At 38.7% G+C, this 19457-nt stretch overlaps 3 protein-coding genes across 3 annotated transcripts; 2 read left to right on the forward strand and 1 right to left on the reverse strand.

Annotated features, from left to right (window-relative positions):
- The first annotated feature begins 2521 nt into the window (after window positions 1-2521).
- On the forward strand, window positions 2522-7525 carry LOC130991374 (putative hydrolase C777.06c). The gene is made up of 12 exons (XM_057915554.1): window positions 2522-2795; window positions 3854-3987; window positions 4104-4216; window positions 4452-4493; window positions 5100-5155; window positions 5249-5325; window positions 5892-6011; window positions 6411-6487; window positions 6563-6626; window positions 6826-6876; window positions 6988-7036; window positions 7169-7525. Exons 1-12 carry the CDS (start codon window positions 2630-2632, stop codon window positions 7285-7287), a joined length of 1068 nt encoding a protein of 355 aa, XP_057771537.1. The 5' UTR covers window positions 2522-2629; the 3' UTR covers window positions 7288-7525.
- A 1050-nt stretch (window positions 7526-8575) lies between these two features.
- LOC131009639 (uncharacterized) lies at window positions 8576-12154 on the reverse strand. The gene has a single exon (XM_057937054.1). It carries the CDS (start codon window positions 12152-12154, stop codon window positions 8576-8578), a length of 3579 nt encoding a protein of 1192 aa, XP_057793037.1.
- A 4348-nt stretch (window positions 12155-16502) lies between these two features.
- Window positions 16503-19457, forward strand: LOC130991383 (protein indeterminate-domain 7-like). The gene is made up of 4 exons (XM_057915567.1): window positions 16503-16926; window positions 17099-17293; window positions 17374-17770; window positions 18214-19457. Exons 2-4 carry the CDS (start codon window positions 17125-17127, stop codon window positions 19214-19216), a joined length of 1569 nt encoding a protein of 522 aa, XP_057771550.1. The 5' UTR covers window positions 16503-16926; window positions 17099-17124; the 3' UTR covers window positions 19217-19457.

Here is a 19457-nt window from a genome sequence, read left to right on the forward strand (position 1 = left end):
AGAGATGAATAAAATGAGAAGAAATGAGGAATTTATATAGAAGAAAAAGAAAATAAAAAAAAATTAAAATTATGGCTGTTTCTAACCATTGCAAAAGAAAAGAAATCAATTGAAATAGCCGTTGAAATTCAAATAAAATTGATTTTTTTTCTAAATATGGAACCTTATTCATCTGGATGAGTAGTAAGGTTCGAGTAAGCACCGGACCACATTGACTTACTCATCACCGAAATGATTGGAGTAAGCGGCTATGTAGAGATGTCAAAAAAGTCCGAAATCGACGGGTCGACCCGAATAGACCGATAAAAAGGTGGGTTAGGGCTGAAAATTTTTAGCCCGAAAAAAATTTAGCCCGAATGGCCCGAACCGAAAATAGCCCGAGCCCGATAGGGTTGGCCCGATTAACCGAACACTTTCTTAATAATTGCTTTCTAAACTTTAATACTTTACTTTTTAATTTGATATTAACATTTTGATGCTTCTATAATATGTTTTTATTTTTTCTAACGATCAATAATAAATATTTATGATATAAAAGTCAAAGAAATATAGTAATTTATGTTATATCTATATACAATTTTTATTGGAAACAAAGTTAAAATTAGATATTATGTAAATTTACATTAAAATAACACTAATTTATGTATCTAAAATAAGGCGAAATGTTTTGATTTAAAAAGCACGACATATTTTTATTACAATAATATGATTATCCATATAAAAAAATTATACATATAATAAAATCGTAAATTTGTGGGCCCAAACGGGCTAGCCCGAAACCGAGTGGGTTAGGATTAGAGTCGAAAAATTTTAGCCCGAAAAATAAAAAAACCGACTAGCCCGAACCGAAAATAACCCGAAACCGAATAGATTGGCTCGAAGCCGAATGGGTTGACCCGATTGACATCCCTACGACTATGAGTAAGTCGATGTGGATGCTCTAATCTAATACGTATTACTACTACATTTTTCTTCAGGGTCATTTAATTAACAAAAGGGTAAATATCATATTAAACCTTAAACTATTTCCGTTTTATCAAAAATACCCTGACAGTTTTTAAATGATCTCTAAACCCTTAAAGTATCAAGATTTTATCAAATATATCCCGCATCTATTTTCCGGTCACCAGAAATGTGACATGGCTCTCCTGATAACACAGTGTAATTTAAATTCTAATTTTTTTAATCATGTCATTTTATATTCTATTTTTTTAATCCATGTCATCCATACTCTCCATCTCTCTCTTCTTCGTTTCCTCTCCCCCTCTCTCTACCGTCTCTCTCTCTCCAAAGCGCTCAAAACCCTCTGTCACTATCCATGAGAGTGATTTAAGAGGTTCGCCGATAAGTTGAGAGATTCAACCTGTTGATGATGACCGCAGAGATCTTTGCCTCGATCGAATGGCACCCAAACCCTGAATCCGGTGTTTCATGCTCGGAGATAGCCCCTTGCCGACCAACAGAACTGAGGCGATGCCCTAGAAATCAGAAACGTGTCGTCGCGCCACTTTACTGATCTGAATCGGCGTCACCAATGGGGTCGCGAGCGCCACCCTTCCATTCCGGTGACACCCAAAAAATGAGAGATTCAACATTTTTCTTGGAGAACCCAGAGAGAATGTAATATCGAGATTTTTTTTTTGAGGTCCCAGTTGCCCAGATCCGGATCGATGAGAGAGAGAGAGGAGGTAGGATTTTGGATCTAACCTGCCTTGGCTCAGACTTAGGAAACGAGCCCCAAAAACTCAGCCCCCTACCTCCGATCTGGATTGGAATTTTTCACCAAGAAAAAGTGCAGACCCTTTGCACCAGAAAACTTTAAGGTTTTACCTTCAAGAAGGGGACATGGGGACGGCGGCAACGGCTTGCTGTCGTCGACTGAGGATAGGGAGAGAAAGCCGAGAGTGAGTCGAGCCTGGAGGGAGCGGCGCCGCTTGACCCATGGGTGGCGGCTGATTCGCTGCTTGGCCAGAGTTTAGTTTTGGGTGTGGGTGTGTTATGAGCGAGACAGAGGGTGAGAGATGTGAGGCAGAGTGGTGGCTGTCGCTGCCACTTCACCGGAGCTCGAGAGGGAGGAGATCCGCCGTGGTGTGTACAGTGGAGGCGGTGGTGCTTGGACATGGAGAAGAGAGAGAGGGAGAGAGACGGTAGAAAGAGAGGGAGAGGAAACGAAGAGAGAGATGGAGAGTATGGATGACATGGACTAAAAAAATAAAATATAAAATGACATGGATTAAAAAAATTAGAATTTAAATTACACTGTGTTATCAGGCGAGCCATGTCACATTTCTGGTGACCGAAAAATAGATGCGGGATATATTTGATAAAATCTTGATACTTTGAGGGTTTAGAGAGCATTTCGAAACTTTCAGGGTATTTTTGATAAAACGGAAATAGTTTAAGGTTTAATATGATATTTACCCTTAACAAAAAGGCATAATAATACCAAATTAAATGAAACAGTTGACCAATAGCGGCTGCAATTAGAGTGTATAAATCTGCAAATAACAAAAATTTGGGGACGAATCTGAAAATAATTCGCTCATGTCTCTCCTGTCGTCTCCTCCACAGCGTAGGCACAATAAACTGCATTTCATTCTGTATCTAAGGAATAACAAAACAAAAGGAAATGTTTGTACCTCTCGCCTTTGGAATTGTACGCCCTCTCTATGCTCCATGGCTCCGTGGAACCCGATCCATGAACCTGTTTTCCCTCTCTATGAAGGGACCATTTTCCGTTTCAGTAAACGTGTCGTCTCGCTTCAGCCCCATCGTCCAAGCTTCGCTTCATTCCAGTCAGTAATTTCTAGTTTTTTTTTTTTTAAATAAATTAATTTGGAAATTTAATTGCTGCGTGAAATTAATGATCATAAAACCGATATGCGGCTTTTGTGTCTAGAATGAAGCAATTCCATTTCTTGTTTTAACCTTTTGTTTTCCATCTTTCTTTTGTTGCATTTAGGAGCTAGCACTGTGTTATTGAGATGAGCTCAAAATTGTAAAACTGGTGTAGCCGAAGAGGTGGATATAATGTTGATTGATATAATAAGGATAGAGCTTGATTTGTTATGAATGTTTCATGTTTCTTTATAATTTGTGGAAGTGAGTTTGTATATTATTAGAAACCAATCGAAGAGGTGAATCATTGCTCGTGCTTTAGAGTTTCTCCTTTTTATTAGTCGTAAATTGTTAATTGATATAATGATTGTAATTAGCTTGGTTGGCTTGATCTATTAAGATTGTTTGTGTTGCTGTTGTTGGTTTATCCTTTTCTCTCTTAAAAAAAAAAGATGTACTACTATAATTTTTTTTTTCAGTTTGTGTTCTGAGAAATCAATCTGGTCTCTAAGAGGGGGATACATTGATATGATTGATGTAGCTTTCGTGCACCTTTGCAGTTTGGGACCTTTTCTGAACTTTAAGGAAGTGAGATATTAGGAATATATTAAAATTTTCATTGACTCCACTTTGGAATGATAATTAGAAATTTAATGTACTTATCATGCTGTATGTTACTTCTTCCAGTATCAACTCGTACAATCAATTCATTAACCACGTGAGGGGGAAAAATGAGAAAAAATATTCATTTATTCTTGTAAACAACTGCCTTTAATAAGCTCCATGATTCGGAGGGATGCTGCATTGTAGTTAAGATACTGAATGCCATGATGTGCAGAATGTAGCTGATGAACCGTATGCATGTTGAATAAACTATGCATTTTCACTTGTATGGATGAAGTTGGGAATTGGGATATCTGATGGGTGGTTTTTGTGTGATGTTTATAATGAGACTTGAGCGCATGTGTTGCCTAATGCTTGGTCTAAGTTATTGTCCTTCTTGGGAACTGTACAGGTTCTCTACCTGATTCTGATCGAGCGCAGGTTTCGCCTTCGGTTGAACAATCTGAGATCATTTTTATCGGGACTGGAACTAGTGAAGGGATTCCACGTGTGAGCTGCCTCACTAATCCTATCAAGACCTGTCCAGTAAGCCAAAAGACTTCCATTACATGCACGAACCTACTTAGTTTTTTCAGTTGATTTGGTGGCTATGTGTTCATCTATAAGATTTCAAATTTGCAACTTGTTACTTAAATCAATAGGTTTGCTCAAAGGCTACAGAACCGGGTAGCAAGAATAGGAGACTTAACACAAGCCTCCTTGTTCGCTATCTCAACCCATCTGGAAAATGGAACATTCTTATTGATGCTGGCAAGTATGTTAAAGATTCTCCCTGTTCTGACCCTTAAAAAACAATGTTTTCTCGTTTCTTATATCTGTACATCTTTGATCATTGAATACGGGAATTATAGGAAACTTCTTTATATAATTTGTTTTTATGATGCAACTCTTAGTCCTTATTTATAAAAGACCAAAGTGGACTATATAATTGTGACGGAGGGCGTATATGCTATCTAGTATCTACTAAGCTTTCATCATGCTTAATGCAGGTTTTTCTATCACAGCGCTCTGAGGTGGTTCCCAGCTTATGGGTAAGCTAGCTTAAGTTCATTATCTTTGGACTGCTACAGCGATACCAAATTTTATGTCACTTGCTAATGTGCGCGCAATGGCTGGCCTCATTTTATATTACTAGATGATTGTCCATATACTGCATTTGCTTCGGAAATTCTTCCTTTTGTGGTTTCATGATTCATAGTCTGCCTAGAGAAAAGTGTCTAGATCAAGACCTTTGGCTTTGGTGTTTGTACCAATGCCTCATGTGGCTTGTTTCTCTAGACATCCAGTACTGCCAGGAATCAATAAGTTCCCGGTCTTGGCTGAGACATGTAGCATATGCTTAGATAGTATAGACAACGAGTAATGCTTATTCACGTTTCTCTGCCATTCTTGTTTAGTCTTCCTGTTTTAAATTGGAGAATGTATCTCTCCACCTACAGTTGATCACATGAAAAGAAATTTTGTCTGCATATATGCATATTTCCAGTTTCTGCCAAAATCTTCTGCCATGGATTTTTCTCTTTTTTCCTTGTTTTCTTCTTTTTAAGAAACGTGTTGTGATATACTTCTATTAATTATTGTATAAGTTCTATATTGTCATGCAAGTTTCTTTTCGTGACTACTTTAATTTCTGTCAGGATAAGAACAATTGATGCGGTTATTATTACTCATTCTCATGCTGATGCAATTGGAGGTCTCTGACATGATTACTTTGTACAGTTTTTGTGTATGATTGACATCGTCAAATGCATGAGTATGTTCATAAGAGGACCTTTTGTTTTTCCAGGGATGGATGATCTCCGTGATTGGACGAACAATGTTCAGCCTTCTATACCGATATACACGGCAAAGCGTGATTTTGAGGTAATTACTCTTTGCCAAATCTGCACTGTCTACTAATGTTCGAGTAACTATATGACTGTCCTAGTGTGAGTTTGAAAATTGGCATATGCTTTTTATGCAAATACATTAGCAAGTTCTCGGAACTGTAACCGTTATCCCAGAATATTACCGCTTGTTAAAAGCTACAAACTATATTTTGTTCCTTGAGCACTCTCCTCCTATTGATTAGACGTACCCACCACAAAAAGAATATTTGCAATCTATCCAAGGATGCTTCTGAATTTTCATGATCTAAATAATAAATTGGCACTTCGGATCGATCAAGGCCAATATAATCCACACCTCTTTATCGATTTCTTCTTACTTGAAGTTTTTCCAGCAATGCCTAACAAAAATTTGTAGTTAGGGATCAGCTAGTTAAGGGTCAAAGTCTAGTGTCTTGGTGCATTCTTTCATACATCATCAAATGCGTGGGTCCACGTTTCTTGAGAATCTCCTTTCATTTATGCTACTTGTTATACTTTCCAATATATGTCTGTATTAGTGCTTTCCAGCTGGACGTCCTAGTTTCATTGACATAATTTCAGGTGATGAAGAAAACTCATTATTATTTGGTTGATAAAAGTGGTGTTACACCCGGTGCTGCAGTTTCAACCTTGCAATTTAATATAATACAAGAAGAACCATTTGCAGTATGTGATCTTGAGGTAAGAATTAGTGATACATTTTCTACTTTTGGAAAGTTTAGGTGTTCTTTCACGTATGCTGTAAGTATTTCCACTGCAGCCATAGGGTGATTGGGACTTTATCACATCCACTAGAAGCATTTTTTTAAGGTAGTGGATACTGAGATCTCGAATTTACTGTGTGAATAGTACATACACGTTCACTCATTATTGTTTACGAAAATCAGTAGGTCTGTCTGCCTACTCAGAACTTATCAGCCAAGCATTATAAGATCACACCAACCTCATTGACACGTCAGCTCATACAAATATATTTTCCCTTGGCTTGGCTAAATTTTACCTTAGCATTATAATGCACACTTATGCATATTCTTGGGTTTCTCTAATATTTATTCATTCTTTTGTATTGTTATCTTGCAGTTTACTCCTTTACCAGTGTGGCATGGTCGTGGCTATCGTTCTTTGGGTTTTCGATTTGGCAATATTTGTTACATTAGGTAATGATTCTAATTTTGCTTGCACCTGACTCTCTGTTCCTTGGGGAATCTCATCGTTCTCCTTTGTGCTTGTAGTGACGTCAGTGATATACCGGACGAGACTTATCCTCTCCTCAGTAACTGTGAACTCCTTATTATGGTCTCTCTCTCTCTCTGTAAATGTATATGTATATATCCCCCTCCCCCTAATAAAAAGCTTAAAACAAGAAGGCATGTACATGAATATGCACATATAGCCACCGATAATTTCTTTTCATGCAAATGATGAGAGTAACTTCCATTCTTTGCGTTGGATTGTATTCTACTATCATTAATTTGCTTATCTTTTTTCATATAAGGACGCGCTAAGACCAGATCGATCTTCTTCAACTCATTTCGGACTTCCAAGAGTAAGTTATTTATTTTACCAGAACATGTAGTCACCTTTTGAGTGAGCTCTTACTGAAACAAGTACATTCAATCCTATGCGTCATCTGATAAACACATCTAAACCTTCTCAGGCGCTGGACGAAGTTAGGAAAATCCGACCGAAAAGAACACTGTTCACCGGTATGCTCACTATAGTGTATTGGCTCTACACAGAAATAAGCATCTTTTCCAATAATATGATTCTGCATCTTCAACCATAGGTCGTATGATCTAAACCCTCGTCTGATAATATAATTATTCGCTTATCTGAAGGTATGATGCACCTGATGGATCACGACAAAATAAACGAAGATCTTGTGAAGTTGAAGGAGACAGAAGGCCTCGACATTCAACTGAGCTACGACGGGCTTCGTGTTCCAGTAACTCTATAGCCACCCTCTCTCAAGTTTAATCATTCAATATGAAGTGATTTGTTTTGTGAATCTTCTCTGCATACATAGCTATTTTTTGCTGCTGTATTTAAGCAGCGTGGCATGAGAGGAAGCTGACGTTGAGAAAAAATGCCAGTTTTCTTCATCATTTTAGGTTCTTCCTCAGTTGCAAATTCTTGTTAGGGAATCATTAATTACTAAAGATTCATAGTTGGAAGAATTAGTTTATACTTTTGCAGCTACTTTTGCCACCCTTTTGACTTATTTTTGAGTAGTTACATCTAGGGTATTTCTAAAAAATAGCCCGAACTTTGATCACACGTTGACTTTTTAGCATAATTTTACAATTATTACAAATATAGTACTCCATATACTTATTTCCATTGTTCAAATTATATAGCTCGGAGTCTAAATTTTCGACTAAATATCTGTTTAGAAATATATGTATAGAACTCAGATGGCTAGATTTTAGTTAAATGATCAAAGCGCATATGACTAGATGTATATTTATTAATAAGATGATTGGTCCATAAATTGAACAACGAATATAAATAGAAATTAGATAGAATTGATCACCTACCTATGGTGCATGAGTAAGCAACGTGCTCATCACTGATGTGGTAATTTTAATTAGAGTAAGATATGTTAATTCTTCTTTCTAATCAAAATTGCTACATTTAAAAAAAAAAAATAAAAACACCCAAAGAGACCAATAGAGGAAGCACAAAACCTAGACAAAGAAGAACCATTCAAAGATGTAGCCCAAAAGTGATTACATCCCGAAGAAAGAGGAAACAGAAACAACCTGAACCAAAAAACACGGAAACTAACTATCAACATGATATCTAAATCTGAAGTTAGGATAGCCAAACTGATTCATTCTAACAAGAGCAAGAAAATAGCGAGGAGCAAAATCATAATCAAACATAGTCAACAACCTAGGCCTGATGCCCTTGCCTAGTGGTGGGCATATTATGCTTACCCATGATAGGTAGATGAAAACTAGATTTGTAATAATTATAAGCTCTAGTTAAAAAATCATCATTAAGGTCATATTTGGGGCTATTTCTTATGAATAACTCTTACATCAAACACAAACCCGGATGTATTACTCGATATTTAATCTAAAATAGCTAATATGCATGATACAGTTTATGTGACTCTATCATATGGCTAGCTAACGGATAAATATGCCCAAAGAATCATTTTTGAAATTCATGGTGGATTTAAATGACCTTGAATTTGATGAGACAATAATTTTTTTTTTTTTTTGAAGAGAAAGAAACAATCATATATTGATATCCGAAAGAGCAATATTTAGAAGCCAAGAAGGAAATCCCGACTTCCAAATCATTACATCATTAGAAACAACAGCAAAGCGAGCAAGCTCATGAGCCGCTCTATTAGCTTCACGCCGGGCGTGAAAAAAGTCGACCACCACATGCTTCCGGGCATAAACAAAAACCTCCCAAAGCTCGTCACAGAGGGAGTCAGAACCTGAAAAATCATCATGAAGGACATGGATAGCAAGCAAGGAATCCGAAAATAAAACCACCGGTCCAATGTCGTTCTCCAAACAGAAACCAACAGCAAGCATCATAGCTTGAAGCTCTCCCAACAAGACAGTAGCCGTAAACCCGATAGGTTGACAGGCAGCCGCAATAATCACACCTTGTGGGTCACGCACAACAAAACCAACACCAAACTTAAGCCCATCCGCATCATACGCCACATCAACATCGAGACGAAGAAGGCCCTGGGAAGGAGGGAACCAGCGGGAATCACCTTCTGGAGGAAGAGCTCGTTGAGAGATAAGAACTTGTTTCCTAGACTTCTGAAAAGTGGAAAGCAAGTTATCACTTTCCAAAAGATCAAAATGCACAACTCCATTGATATTCCCATGTCTCAAATCACAGAGAAACTTCCAAGCTCGCCACAGCTTGAAGATCCAACTTTCCAGACCCTCTTTGCCCCATTCATCAAAAATAACACCACACAAGTCGACAAGCGAGAGATGACCAGATCTTCGAAGTTTAGACCAGAAGATCGTATCTTTCCAAGCGTTTCGCAGCTTCTCACAAAAGATCAAGCAATGGGAAGTGCTACCCCAATTCTTTAAACACCAGGAACAGATGCCTTTAACTGGGACGTGGTGGCGAGCCAAGTTAAGGTCAGTCGCCAGAAAATTATGGAGAGCTTTCCAAGCAAAATGTTTGACTTTAGGAGGAAGATTAAGAGCCCACAATCTCTTCCACTCTGAACCCGCTGTTGAGGAAGAGTTGAGAGGAGTTCCGTAGAAATCAGTCGCACACAGATAACCAGATTTGACGGAGTATTGGCCTTTTTCATCAAAAGTCCAAAAGCGACAATCACTCCCATTCGCCTTAAGAGGATCAATTGAAAGGATGGCGTCGAGCAGATAAGTTGGAAAGGCCTCAATAAGCTTGGCTAAATTCCAGCCGCCATCATTGTCAAGAAAAGCTGAGACCGTCGCCCCTTGAAAAAGCGGGCTCAGACAGACACCGCAAGGACCAAAGCCCGGAATCCAACTATCCTCAAAGGCGGAGATACTTTTTCCGTCTCCAACTTTCCAACGAAGCCCCCTCAATAAGAGCTCTTTACCCCAACAGATGGAACGCCAGGTAAAAGAAGAGTTTGGTGACACCCGAGCAGCCAAAAAGTTGCCATCCTTGAAGTACCGTTTCTGCATAATACGAGCCAGAAGGGAGTCAGGCTTTTTGATGATTCTCCAAGCTTGCTTAGCAAGCAAAGCTTGGTTAAAAGCAGCTAACTTGCGGAAGCCCAGCCCACCCTTAGACTTGGGCGAACAAAGTTTATCCCAAGAGGCCCAATGCATACAATTGCCGATATCTTTCTCACCCCACCAAAAGTTGCTACAAGCTCTCTCAATATCCGAACAAACACCCCCCGGAAGGCGAAAACAAGCCATAGCATAAGTCGGGATGGATTGGAGGACCGACTTAATAAGAACTTCTTTTCCTCCTGTTGAAAAAAGCTTTTGGTCCCATCCGGTGATTTTCTTGAGCACACGATCGCGAATATACTCAAACTGAAGCTTCTTTTTCCTCACAACAAAAGTAGGAAGACCGAGGTACATCACGTGGCCTTGAGTCTGTTTAATACCCAGAATACTAGTGACCATCTTACTATCCGCTGAACTCGTATTGGGACTAAAAGCAACTGAGGATTTGTCAAAATTAATCACTTGTCCTGAAGCGGCTTCATATTTCCTCAAAATATCATTCAAACCATTGACCGACTCCACGTTAGTCTTGAAGAAAACAAGACTGTCGTCAGCAAAAAAGAGATTGGAAATAGGGGGGCAGTGTCTAGGAATAGAAATCCCGCTGAATAAACCCTGATTGTTCCAATCACGAATATTGGCTTTGCCATTCAGAACACACAACACATCATTAGTCACAGAAACCCCGATCTCACCCCAGAATTTCTGAAAGAACAGGGGAGGAAAGCCATCGGGGCCCGGCGCCTTATGCGGAAACATCTGGAAAACAGCCTTTCGAACCTCAGCTTTAGAAAACGGAGCACAAAGATCATCCCGTGCTTTCTCACCCAACACGGTAGAAACTGAATCTGTCACTTGAGAAAGCATGTCAGGCGTGGGAGAATTCGAAGAAAAAAGCTCATAAAAGTAGTCCTTAATCACATCAGCCATCTCTCGATCATTCTTAACCAAAACTCCCTCCTTGTTAACCAAAAAATGAATAGTGTTCTGTTTTCTCCTTTTGCTCGCAAAGGAATGAAAGTATTTTGAGTTTCTATCCCCCAACCCGAGCCAATTAACACGAGAACGTTGTTTCCAATGAATCTCTTCCGCCTCAGCCATACGTTCGATATCTTTCGTGAGTCTCTTCAACTTGACATCAAAATGTTTATCCAAGAAATGGGACTGCAACAGCTTAGCTCTTTTCTTACGGAGAGCAGCCAATTCGCGGGTAGGGGCTTCGAATTTCTTCTTGGACCAGGACGTAAGGAATTGTTGGCAGCCATCAAGCCGTTCTTTGAGTGAAGTCATACCCAGATTGCTCCATTGAGTGAGAAAATCGGCCGCAAAAGTCTTATCCACAAACCACTTTTGCTCAAAATAGAAGCGCTTATAACCATTTCCCGATTCCACACGATCCTCCATCTTCTCCATCTTGAGAAGGAGAGGTAAGTGGTCAGACATGTGCGGATCAAGGGCCCGAACAATCTGGAAATCGAAGACATCCATAGCCCCCCGATTACAGACAAAACGGTCCAGCTTAAGAGAGCGAGCCTCCTCATTTTTCCGATGGTTAAACCAAGTAAACTGAGCTTCACAAGAGAGAGTTTGAAGGCCACAAAACTGGAGAGTCCGACTAAAATCACGCATTTGCGACCATGGCCGGCGGCTCCTGGCGCAACAGTCTTTCTGACTCAGAATTTCATTACAATCTCCTCCCACAATCCAGGGTAAATCATGAAAACCACAACAAGCAAGCCTCTTCAAGAGTTCCCAAGAGTTCTTACGTTTTTTAGTCTCCGGGTTTCCGTAAAAACCAGTAAACCTCCACTTGATGTCATTAAAAAGAACAATACAATCAATATGTCCCATAGAATAACTACGAATATCGACCACACAAGGTTGCTTCCACAGAAGCATCAAACCACCACTAGCACCTCTAGAATCAACGACGAATTGTCCATCAAAATTAAGATTAGTTCGCCACCTATTGCTTTTTAAGGTATTGACCTTGGTCTCGCTAATAAACAGCAAATTTGGGGAGAAGCCAGTAACCAACCGGCGGAGCTCGTGGAATGCTCGGGAGCTCCCCAACCCCCTGGCATTCCAAACAATACAATTCATAATACTCGGCGGGGCTGCTCCGCAGCCTCCGCCGTTAAGTCATCGTCCACAACCTCCTCAACTCTTGACTTAATGAGTTTCTGTTTTTGTTTAGGTTGCATGTCTTCCATATTACCATCAGTAGCCTCATGTCTTTTGGTCCCAACTTTGTTATCCTCGCTTTTCCTGACTTTACAAAATTGTGACCCAGAGCCCGAGCCTCTCGCCAGCCTCTTCCAGCCTGTACTTTTAGGGTTGAGTTTGGCTTTTGCTGGGTGAATTATGCCCTGTTTTTTATGTGTAGGGCCAACTAGTTCTTTTTGGCAGAGGAGATCCTTCTCTTTAGGCTGCGCCTTTGTCATAACTTGGCTCCCCACCCCGAGCTCTTTTACTAGTACCTCAACAATCATAGCAGAAGACGCCCCTTCGTCAATATTATCAGTTCCCACCAAAACGTTAGTCTCACCGGAAACCTCCCTGGGAATAACAGTCTCACCGACCTGTTTGGTATTATCCACACCTTCTTCCGATGAGTATTGGGTGGTATTTTGGGACCCTGAGCCCTGATTATTGAGAAAAGAAAGGTGCCGAGTTCCTCGTGGAATCTCACGAGGGGCATTAAAAACCCCCCCCGTGGTAGCTCTTGGAGTAGGACGTGTATGGGAATTTCTCCTGTAATCCACACCCCTACCTGCTTTAAGCCAATTACCGAACATGGGATTTTCCTTAAAAACATCGCAAACATCACAATCTTTAAGGTAATGCCCAAGCTTTCCACAGCCGAAACAAAAATGGTCTGGAAGGCGTTCATACAAAACCAGAACCATCGCATCCGCATCCTTTCCTTCAGCCTTGATCGGAACACACCGGACAAGCGGCTCAAAAATCGATCTCGTAACCCTCACACGACCATAGCGTCCCATACAAATTCCCCCATTGTCATCAACCTCAGTAACTCTACCAATCTGACTACCCACACGCCGGAGAATTTGGGGAGTCATACAAGCCACTGGCATATTGTGAAGTTGTACCCAAAAAGATACTTGATCAAATTGGGCATTTGTAGCAGTAAGCATCGAATCAGTTTCTTTCAGAATCATAAGCTCATTGAAGAAATGCCATGGTCCCTCCGCAAGGATCCGTGCTCGATCAGATTCCAGATCCAGCGAAATAGCAAAGATATTTCTTCCCACAAGCTCGATTTCCATTAGCCCCCTCGGCCTCAAAAGATTAGGGAGATTGTCACGTAAAGCCTCTCGATTAATCAAGCGGTCTGAGAAAACTTTGCCAAGGATGAGTTTCATCGCCCTCTTATCACCAAGGGCAGATTCCGAAGCAGAGAGCAATACAACTTTCGATTTTTCCTCTACTGTTAAACGAAGATCAGCCACGCGTTTTGCAATTTCCTCGGGATCCATCACACCGGAAAACCAAAAGCACCCTCACCAACAGAGAAAGAGGAAGACAAACTCTCAAGAGAAAAGGAAGAACACCGCTCCTAAAACCTAATCGCCAAGGGTTTCAGAGGAAATTTTATAATCGACATGATAAAAAAGATGAGACAATAATTTTAGAATTACTTTTTTCAAAAACAGAAATTTTCATAAAGCATGCTTTGCTGGCATTATGCAAGGAACAGATCTAGCATATACTTTTTAGTACATGTGAATTTCATTTTCTTGTGTCCTGTTATTTTTGTCTTTTGTTTGTGTCCCTTCCAAAAATTTATACAACTCATATCAAACTTTTAACGGAAATTTGTTATTATTGTTATTGAGCTTTATTTAATTTCTATCTTATTTTAAGGTCCACTGATTTCTCAATCAATTATTGTGCCCGGACCCTTTGCAGTTTTTGCCCCCACCTCCTCCTTACTGCATTGACTTTTTTATTTATTACTATTGTTTTGATAACTTTAATCTCATTTTTAATTAAATTATTCATCTACCCCTTTTGGTCAAATTTTTAGGATATAAGTAATTATGCTGGAACATGCGAAATTTTAATTATCAAGTTTAATTTGGAAAAGTTTTTTCTAACTCTGTGCACATCGCGACAAATCCTCCCAACTCATAAAATTTTGATTTTGCAGGATTAAAAAAAAAAAACAATTTGGTGAAAAATACCAAGTATTTTCTGAAAAGCTTCAACAAACTTACGATTATATTGGATATGTTTTCAACATTTTTCTTCCCACAACAGGTAACCTTATTGATTTTTTTATTTTCATGAAACGATTATTTATTTATTATTGTATTTCCCCAAAATAAAATCATAATATCTTTTTATGTCGTGCAAAATCATATTGAAGAACTCCATTCTTGTGCAGTAACATGCAAATCACACAAAAGAAATAAATTACATTTAAAAAATAAGGTTAGACAAGCTCGACCTAAAAGATAGTAGAGTAGTAAACTTTTTCGTTCCACAAAAGTGTATTATTCTTACAAACATAGATTAATAATTACTATAAATGTAATACGTGTTTAATTCTTGTTTCGATTTGATGCCTAATATTAATGAATTTTGTTCTTATACATGAGCCCATTAATGAGGCGAGGGCACACAAGAAACATATAGAAAAAGCTTAATTTTCTATGAATTCATGTAAGAGAGTCGTTAGAATTCTTTTTAATTTACAACATTCTCTCAAGAAAAAATATTTAAAAAAATAAAAAAGTGGAGCACCTCTCAATTTTTTCTTTAATTATATATTTTGTTAATGAAAATATATAGCTACCGATTTATCATTGAAAGTAAAGGTAGGGATTTTAGAATGATAAGAATTGTGGTCTTTTAAGTGTTGAAGCAAAGATGTCACAATAATTGGTTGACATGCCTCCTTATAATAGAAAGCTAATTATTTTTCTTGGCATATAAATAACAACTCATAAATAAAATTATTGATTAGGCCGTTCTAGAAGAAAAAGTATTGAAACAAGTAACAACCACACACAAACACAAATATCCCAATAACTAAATTGTTACATACATATAGTTTAGAGAAAGCATACATATATATATAATTAATTAATAAAATATCATAGTAGTATTTTATTATGGCAGATGAGCTGGAAGAGCATGTTGATACTTGGGTTCAGCAATATCCCCATTTCAAAAAACCAAGTCACTGAAGAATAAAACAGGATAGTGACAAAACAAATATTATTTTTATCTTCACTATAATATATATAAGTATCATTCAAGATTATTAAATTAAATTGGACAGAAACATATATGAACAACTACAAAGGTGCCAATTGTAATGTAATATATGTCATTTACAATGTATACTCCCATGTAACTGCATATTTTATATTATTAACTCCCAACAGATAAAGAAACAATTTAGATAGATAGGCATTGTTTATGTCCAAAGCTTTTGTAGTAGCTGTACAAGTAGGACCAAAAACGTACTAATAATTTGATTTTGACTTAACCTAATAAATACAAGAAAACCTAACTTCAAATATCTCTCTTAATTCAAATATCCCTCTCGTCTAATGACATCTCAAATTTTACTTCAATTTGACTTCAAATTAAATATCCCTCTCGTCTAATATACATAATATATTCGATTTAATTTGTAAATTAGAGCATGAACAAACGTGTATCTTTTGTCAAAGAAGGAGTGGAAATAATTATATATATCCCTTTTTAAGGCATGGGCTTTTTGCCAAAGAGCTTAATCAATGACTCAATCATGAACAATTGTTAAAAAAAAAACTAAGTAAAGCAGAAAGTGGGCTACTTTCAAGACTGTTAAAAAAAGATTTTACAATTATACAAAATGAAGTCTTTTTTTAAATTGTGGTGGGCTCTTTTTGAGTTACTTTTTTACAATATGAGGGAAAGGCGGGTGTGCATTGTGCAATAGAGGAAGTCAGAAAGTGATTTATCATTTCATTTTCTTTTTCTACTTTTTTTTAGGTTAATGATATCTAGTGTTGTCAATTTTCTACGTTTATTATACCATGTCTTCAACGTTTATTTTCTATTAAAAAGTAGTATCTAATTTTCAATATTTATTTTGTTATAAAAAATTTAATAATGGAATGATAAGTTATCTCACTAATTTTGTTTCCACTTCATCATGCAATAAAGTTACGTAGTTTTATATTAGTGTTAATTATATTAGGTATACTTTTAAAAAACTTTGAAAATTGAACAAAAATAATAAACTTTGTTTTAAAAAAATGAATTAAAATATTTTACTTATTGTAAAGTAAAATAAGTGTGGTGTAAAGAAAGAAAAGATTTTTATGGGGTTTTGGAGAATAGAACAAAAGTAGACAGAAAGTGCACGTCAGAGTTAGCCGTAGGGGATGTGTATTTTTCTTATTTTCTTTTTTCTTACTATTTTCTTTTGAGGTGATGGTGTTTTTCTATCCTTTCTTTCTCATCCACACCACACCATCTCTGCGTTTCTCTCTCTTCAAAGACTCAAAGAGAGATGAGGAGAGAGAAAGGAGCTACCTTGTTCTTACATGCATGCCTATAATTGGATTTTCTTGATTTTAGCAAGAAATATAAAAAAACCATTGCAAAACCTGCAAAGAGGTAGCAGTGTGTGTGCAGACCTCTCTCTCTCTCTCTTTCCAACCAAAAAGTTGTCTCGTGGGGTGAAGCCAAAGATGAAGAAGAAGCCATAAACAAGGAAGAGGCAGTTGAAGCTTCTCTGTGAAAGAGAGAGTTTCAAAGCAAGAAACCAAAAAAGAAGCAAAAATCAAACCTTGGAGCAACACTCACTTTGTCCATTTTTTTCAACTACTTTAATTTTAGCCTTTCTCTAGGTCAGTATATATTTTTTTGTCTATCTTCAGATCAGATCTCGAAAATTCCTGTCTTATTCCAAACAACAACAACGTAGTTAAAGAAAGATCTGTGTCTTCATCCCACTCATCACACATCCCATGATGCAAGATTGAATCTCTCTCTCTCTCTCTCATCGAAAATCAATCCCAGCTGCTGCTGCCGCTCAAACTCAAGAAATGATGAAACAAATCTCAGCCATCCAAGAAGAGAACATCTCCAACCTCACCTCCGCCTCCAACGACGCCAGCGCCGCCTCCTCCACCGGCGGAGAAATGTACCCGCCGCCGTATTTCCAAACCCCACCTCCGCCCGCCAAGAAAAAGAGGAGCCAACCAGGCCATCCAGGTAAAAATCAAATCTCCGTTTCATCAAATCTTCAAAAGCTCAACTTAAAAGTCAAATCTTGAATTTTCTTTTAAAAACAGACCCTGGTTCAGAAGTAATCTCTCTCTCTCCAAGAACTCTCATGGCGACGAACAGATTTGTGTGTGAAATCTGCAACAAAGGGTTTCAGAGAGACCAGAATCTACAGCTGCACAGAAGAGGGCACAACCTGCCATGGAAGCTGAAGCAGAGAAGCAGCAAAGATGTGAGGAAAAAGGTTTATGTGTGCCCCGAGACAACCTGCGTCCACCACGACCCTTCGAGGGCGTTGGGAGATCTCACAGGAATCAAGAAACACTTTTGCAGAAAACATGGTGAGAAGAAATGGAAATGTGAGAAGTGCTCAAAGAAGTATGCAGTTCAATCAGACTGGAAAGCCCACTCCAAAACTTGTGGCACTAGGGAATACAGATGTGACTGTGGCACCCTTTTCTCAAGGTAAAATTAAAATTTTCAAGTTATTGTTTTGGGATTTTGGAGTCAATTATTATTAGCTAGTGTTGATTGTTCATCTTTTTGGAAGTGTTAATTTCTGTGGTCTAAAATGTGGTTGATGGATTTTCTGTGATTTAATTTGCTGTTTTTGGTGGTGTAATTAATTCATAGATGGGGTTTGTCAAATTTCAAACATGAGTGTGTGAGTCAATTTGATGAGGACATGCCTGTTTAGTTGTTTTTCTTTAATCACACCATTGTACAAATTAATTATAATCCCCATATCACTGTCACTAGAGTCAGAAAACAGTCATACACACACACATGACACATCCACAACAATAAAATAAAAACCAATCTTTTTTTATTTATTGTTTTACTGTGTGAACTGTGTTTTTCTTTTTCTCCTTGATTAAATCTTTCCATGCACCCTTCTCTTTCACCAGGAGAGACAGCTTCATCACACACAGAGCCTTCTGTGATGCTCTAGCAGAAGAAAGTGCCAAATCCATCACCCCCACCCCCACAATCCCATTACTCCAAAATGCTGCAACTTCTTCTTCTCTATCTTTTTCCCACCACATAAACCTGCAGCAGATTCAATCCCAATTCGGCAATGCAGCTGCACAAAATCAAGAACTCCCATTTCCAATCAAGAAAGAGCATCAAAGCTTCACCCTGAGACCCCCATGGCTTGCCCCACCGCCCCATGCACCACCCCCCCTTGACCTCACCACCCCATCTTCCATCTTCCAAGATTTCCAAGAAAACCACACCAATCATCACAACCCCCAAAATCCAAACCCTAACCCTAACACCACCACCACCATGGGCCCCACCACCACCACCTTCCACCCCTTCCACCACCACCCACCGCCACACATCTCAGCCACTGCATTGCTGCAGAAAGCAGCAGAGATGGGCTCCAAAAGCAGCACCAGCACCAGCACCCCCACCCCCACACCCACCACCCAATCAAGGCCCCACATTGCTCACGTGCCTGGTTTCGGCCTAAAGCTGCTGGCCCCACGTGACCACTTCATCAATGGCGCCTTGGCCCCATTCGGGAACAATAATAAAGCTGCTGCTTCTTCTTCTCCCCCTTCCATGCTTCACGATATGATGATCCACAATCAAGGGTTAACTACTTTCGAGGACGTCGACGATGACAATTTGTCGTTTGCTGGGATCTTGAACAACAACAACAATAACAACAGCTCCTCCTCGTCGTCGAAGAGGGTCGACGAAAGTTTGGATTTTGATGCGACCCTTAATCACTTCAGCGCCTCTAATGGCGGAAATCACGACGATGGGATGACGAGGGATTTCCTAGGGTTGAGGCCCTTGTCTCAAAGCGACATCCTAAGCTTCGCAGGTTTGAGTAGTTGCATGAATACTACTTCTTGCGCTGAGCATCAGAGTCAAACACAGAGATCTTGGCAAGGTTGATTAATTAGTTCTTGTTCAAGAGTTTTTTAATTTGGTGGATGGGGTTGGGTTGGGGTGGGGTAGGGGGGTGGGGTGAGTTTAGAATCTTGATCCTTGTTCAATGTATGGTTTCATTAATTAGTTTAATTACTCTCCTTGAAGAGAAAGAGCTAGCTACTTTGTCCAAAAAAAAAAATGAATGAAACCCTAGTCAATATATATCTCAACTCCTTTTGATCAATATATATATATCTTTGTTTGA

This window comes from Salvia miltiorrhiza, chromosome 1 (genome assembly GCF_028751815.1).
Source record: "Salvia miltiorrhiza cultivar Shanhuang (shh) chromosome 1, IMPLAD_Smil_shh, whole genome shotgun sequence".
NCBI lineage: Eukaryota > Viridiplantae > Streptophyta > Magnoliopsida > Lamiales > Lamiaceae > Salvia > Salvia miltiorrhiza.

Bases quoted from the DNA above. Each gene is read 5' to 3' on its own strand.
- LOC130991374 (XM_057915554.1), top strand. From the start codon at position 2,630: ATGTTTGTACCTCTCGCCTTTGGAATTGTACGCCCTCTCTATGCTCCA. The intron at 2,796-3,853 runs GTCAGTAATTTC...GGAACTGTACAG, and splicing joins CCAAGCTTCGCTTCATTCCA to GTTCTCTACCTGATTCTGAT. The intron at 4,217-4,451 runs GTATGTTAAAGA...TGCTTAATGCAG, and splicing joins ATTCTTATTGATGCTGGCAA to GTTTTTCTATCACAGCGCTC.
- LOC131009639 (XM_057937054.1), bottom strand. From the start codon at position 12,154: ATGAATTGTATTGTTTGGAATGCCAGGGGGTTGGGGAGCTCCCGAGCA.
- LOC130991383 (XM_057915567.1), top strand. From the start codon at position 17,125: ATGATGAAACAAATCTCAGCCATCCAAGAAGAGAACATCTCCAACCTC. The intron at 17,294-17,373 runs GTAAAAATCAAA...TTTTAAAAACAG, and splicing joins GAGCCAACCAGGCCATCCAG to ACCCTGGTTCAGAAGTAATC. The intron at 17,771-18,213 runs GTAAAATTAAAA...CTCTTTCACCAG, and splicing joins TGTGGCACCCTTTTCTCAAG to GAGAGACAGCTTCATCACAC.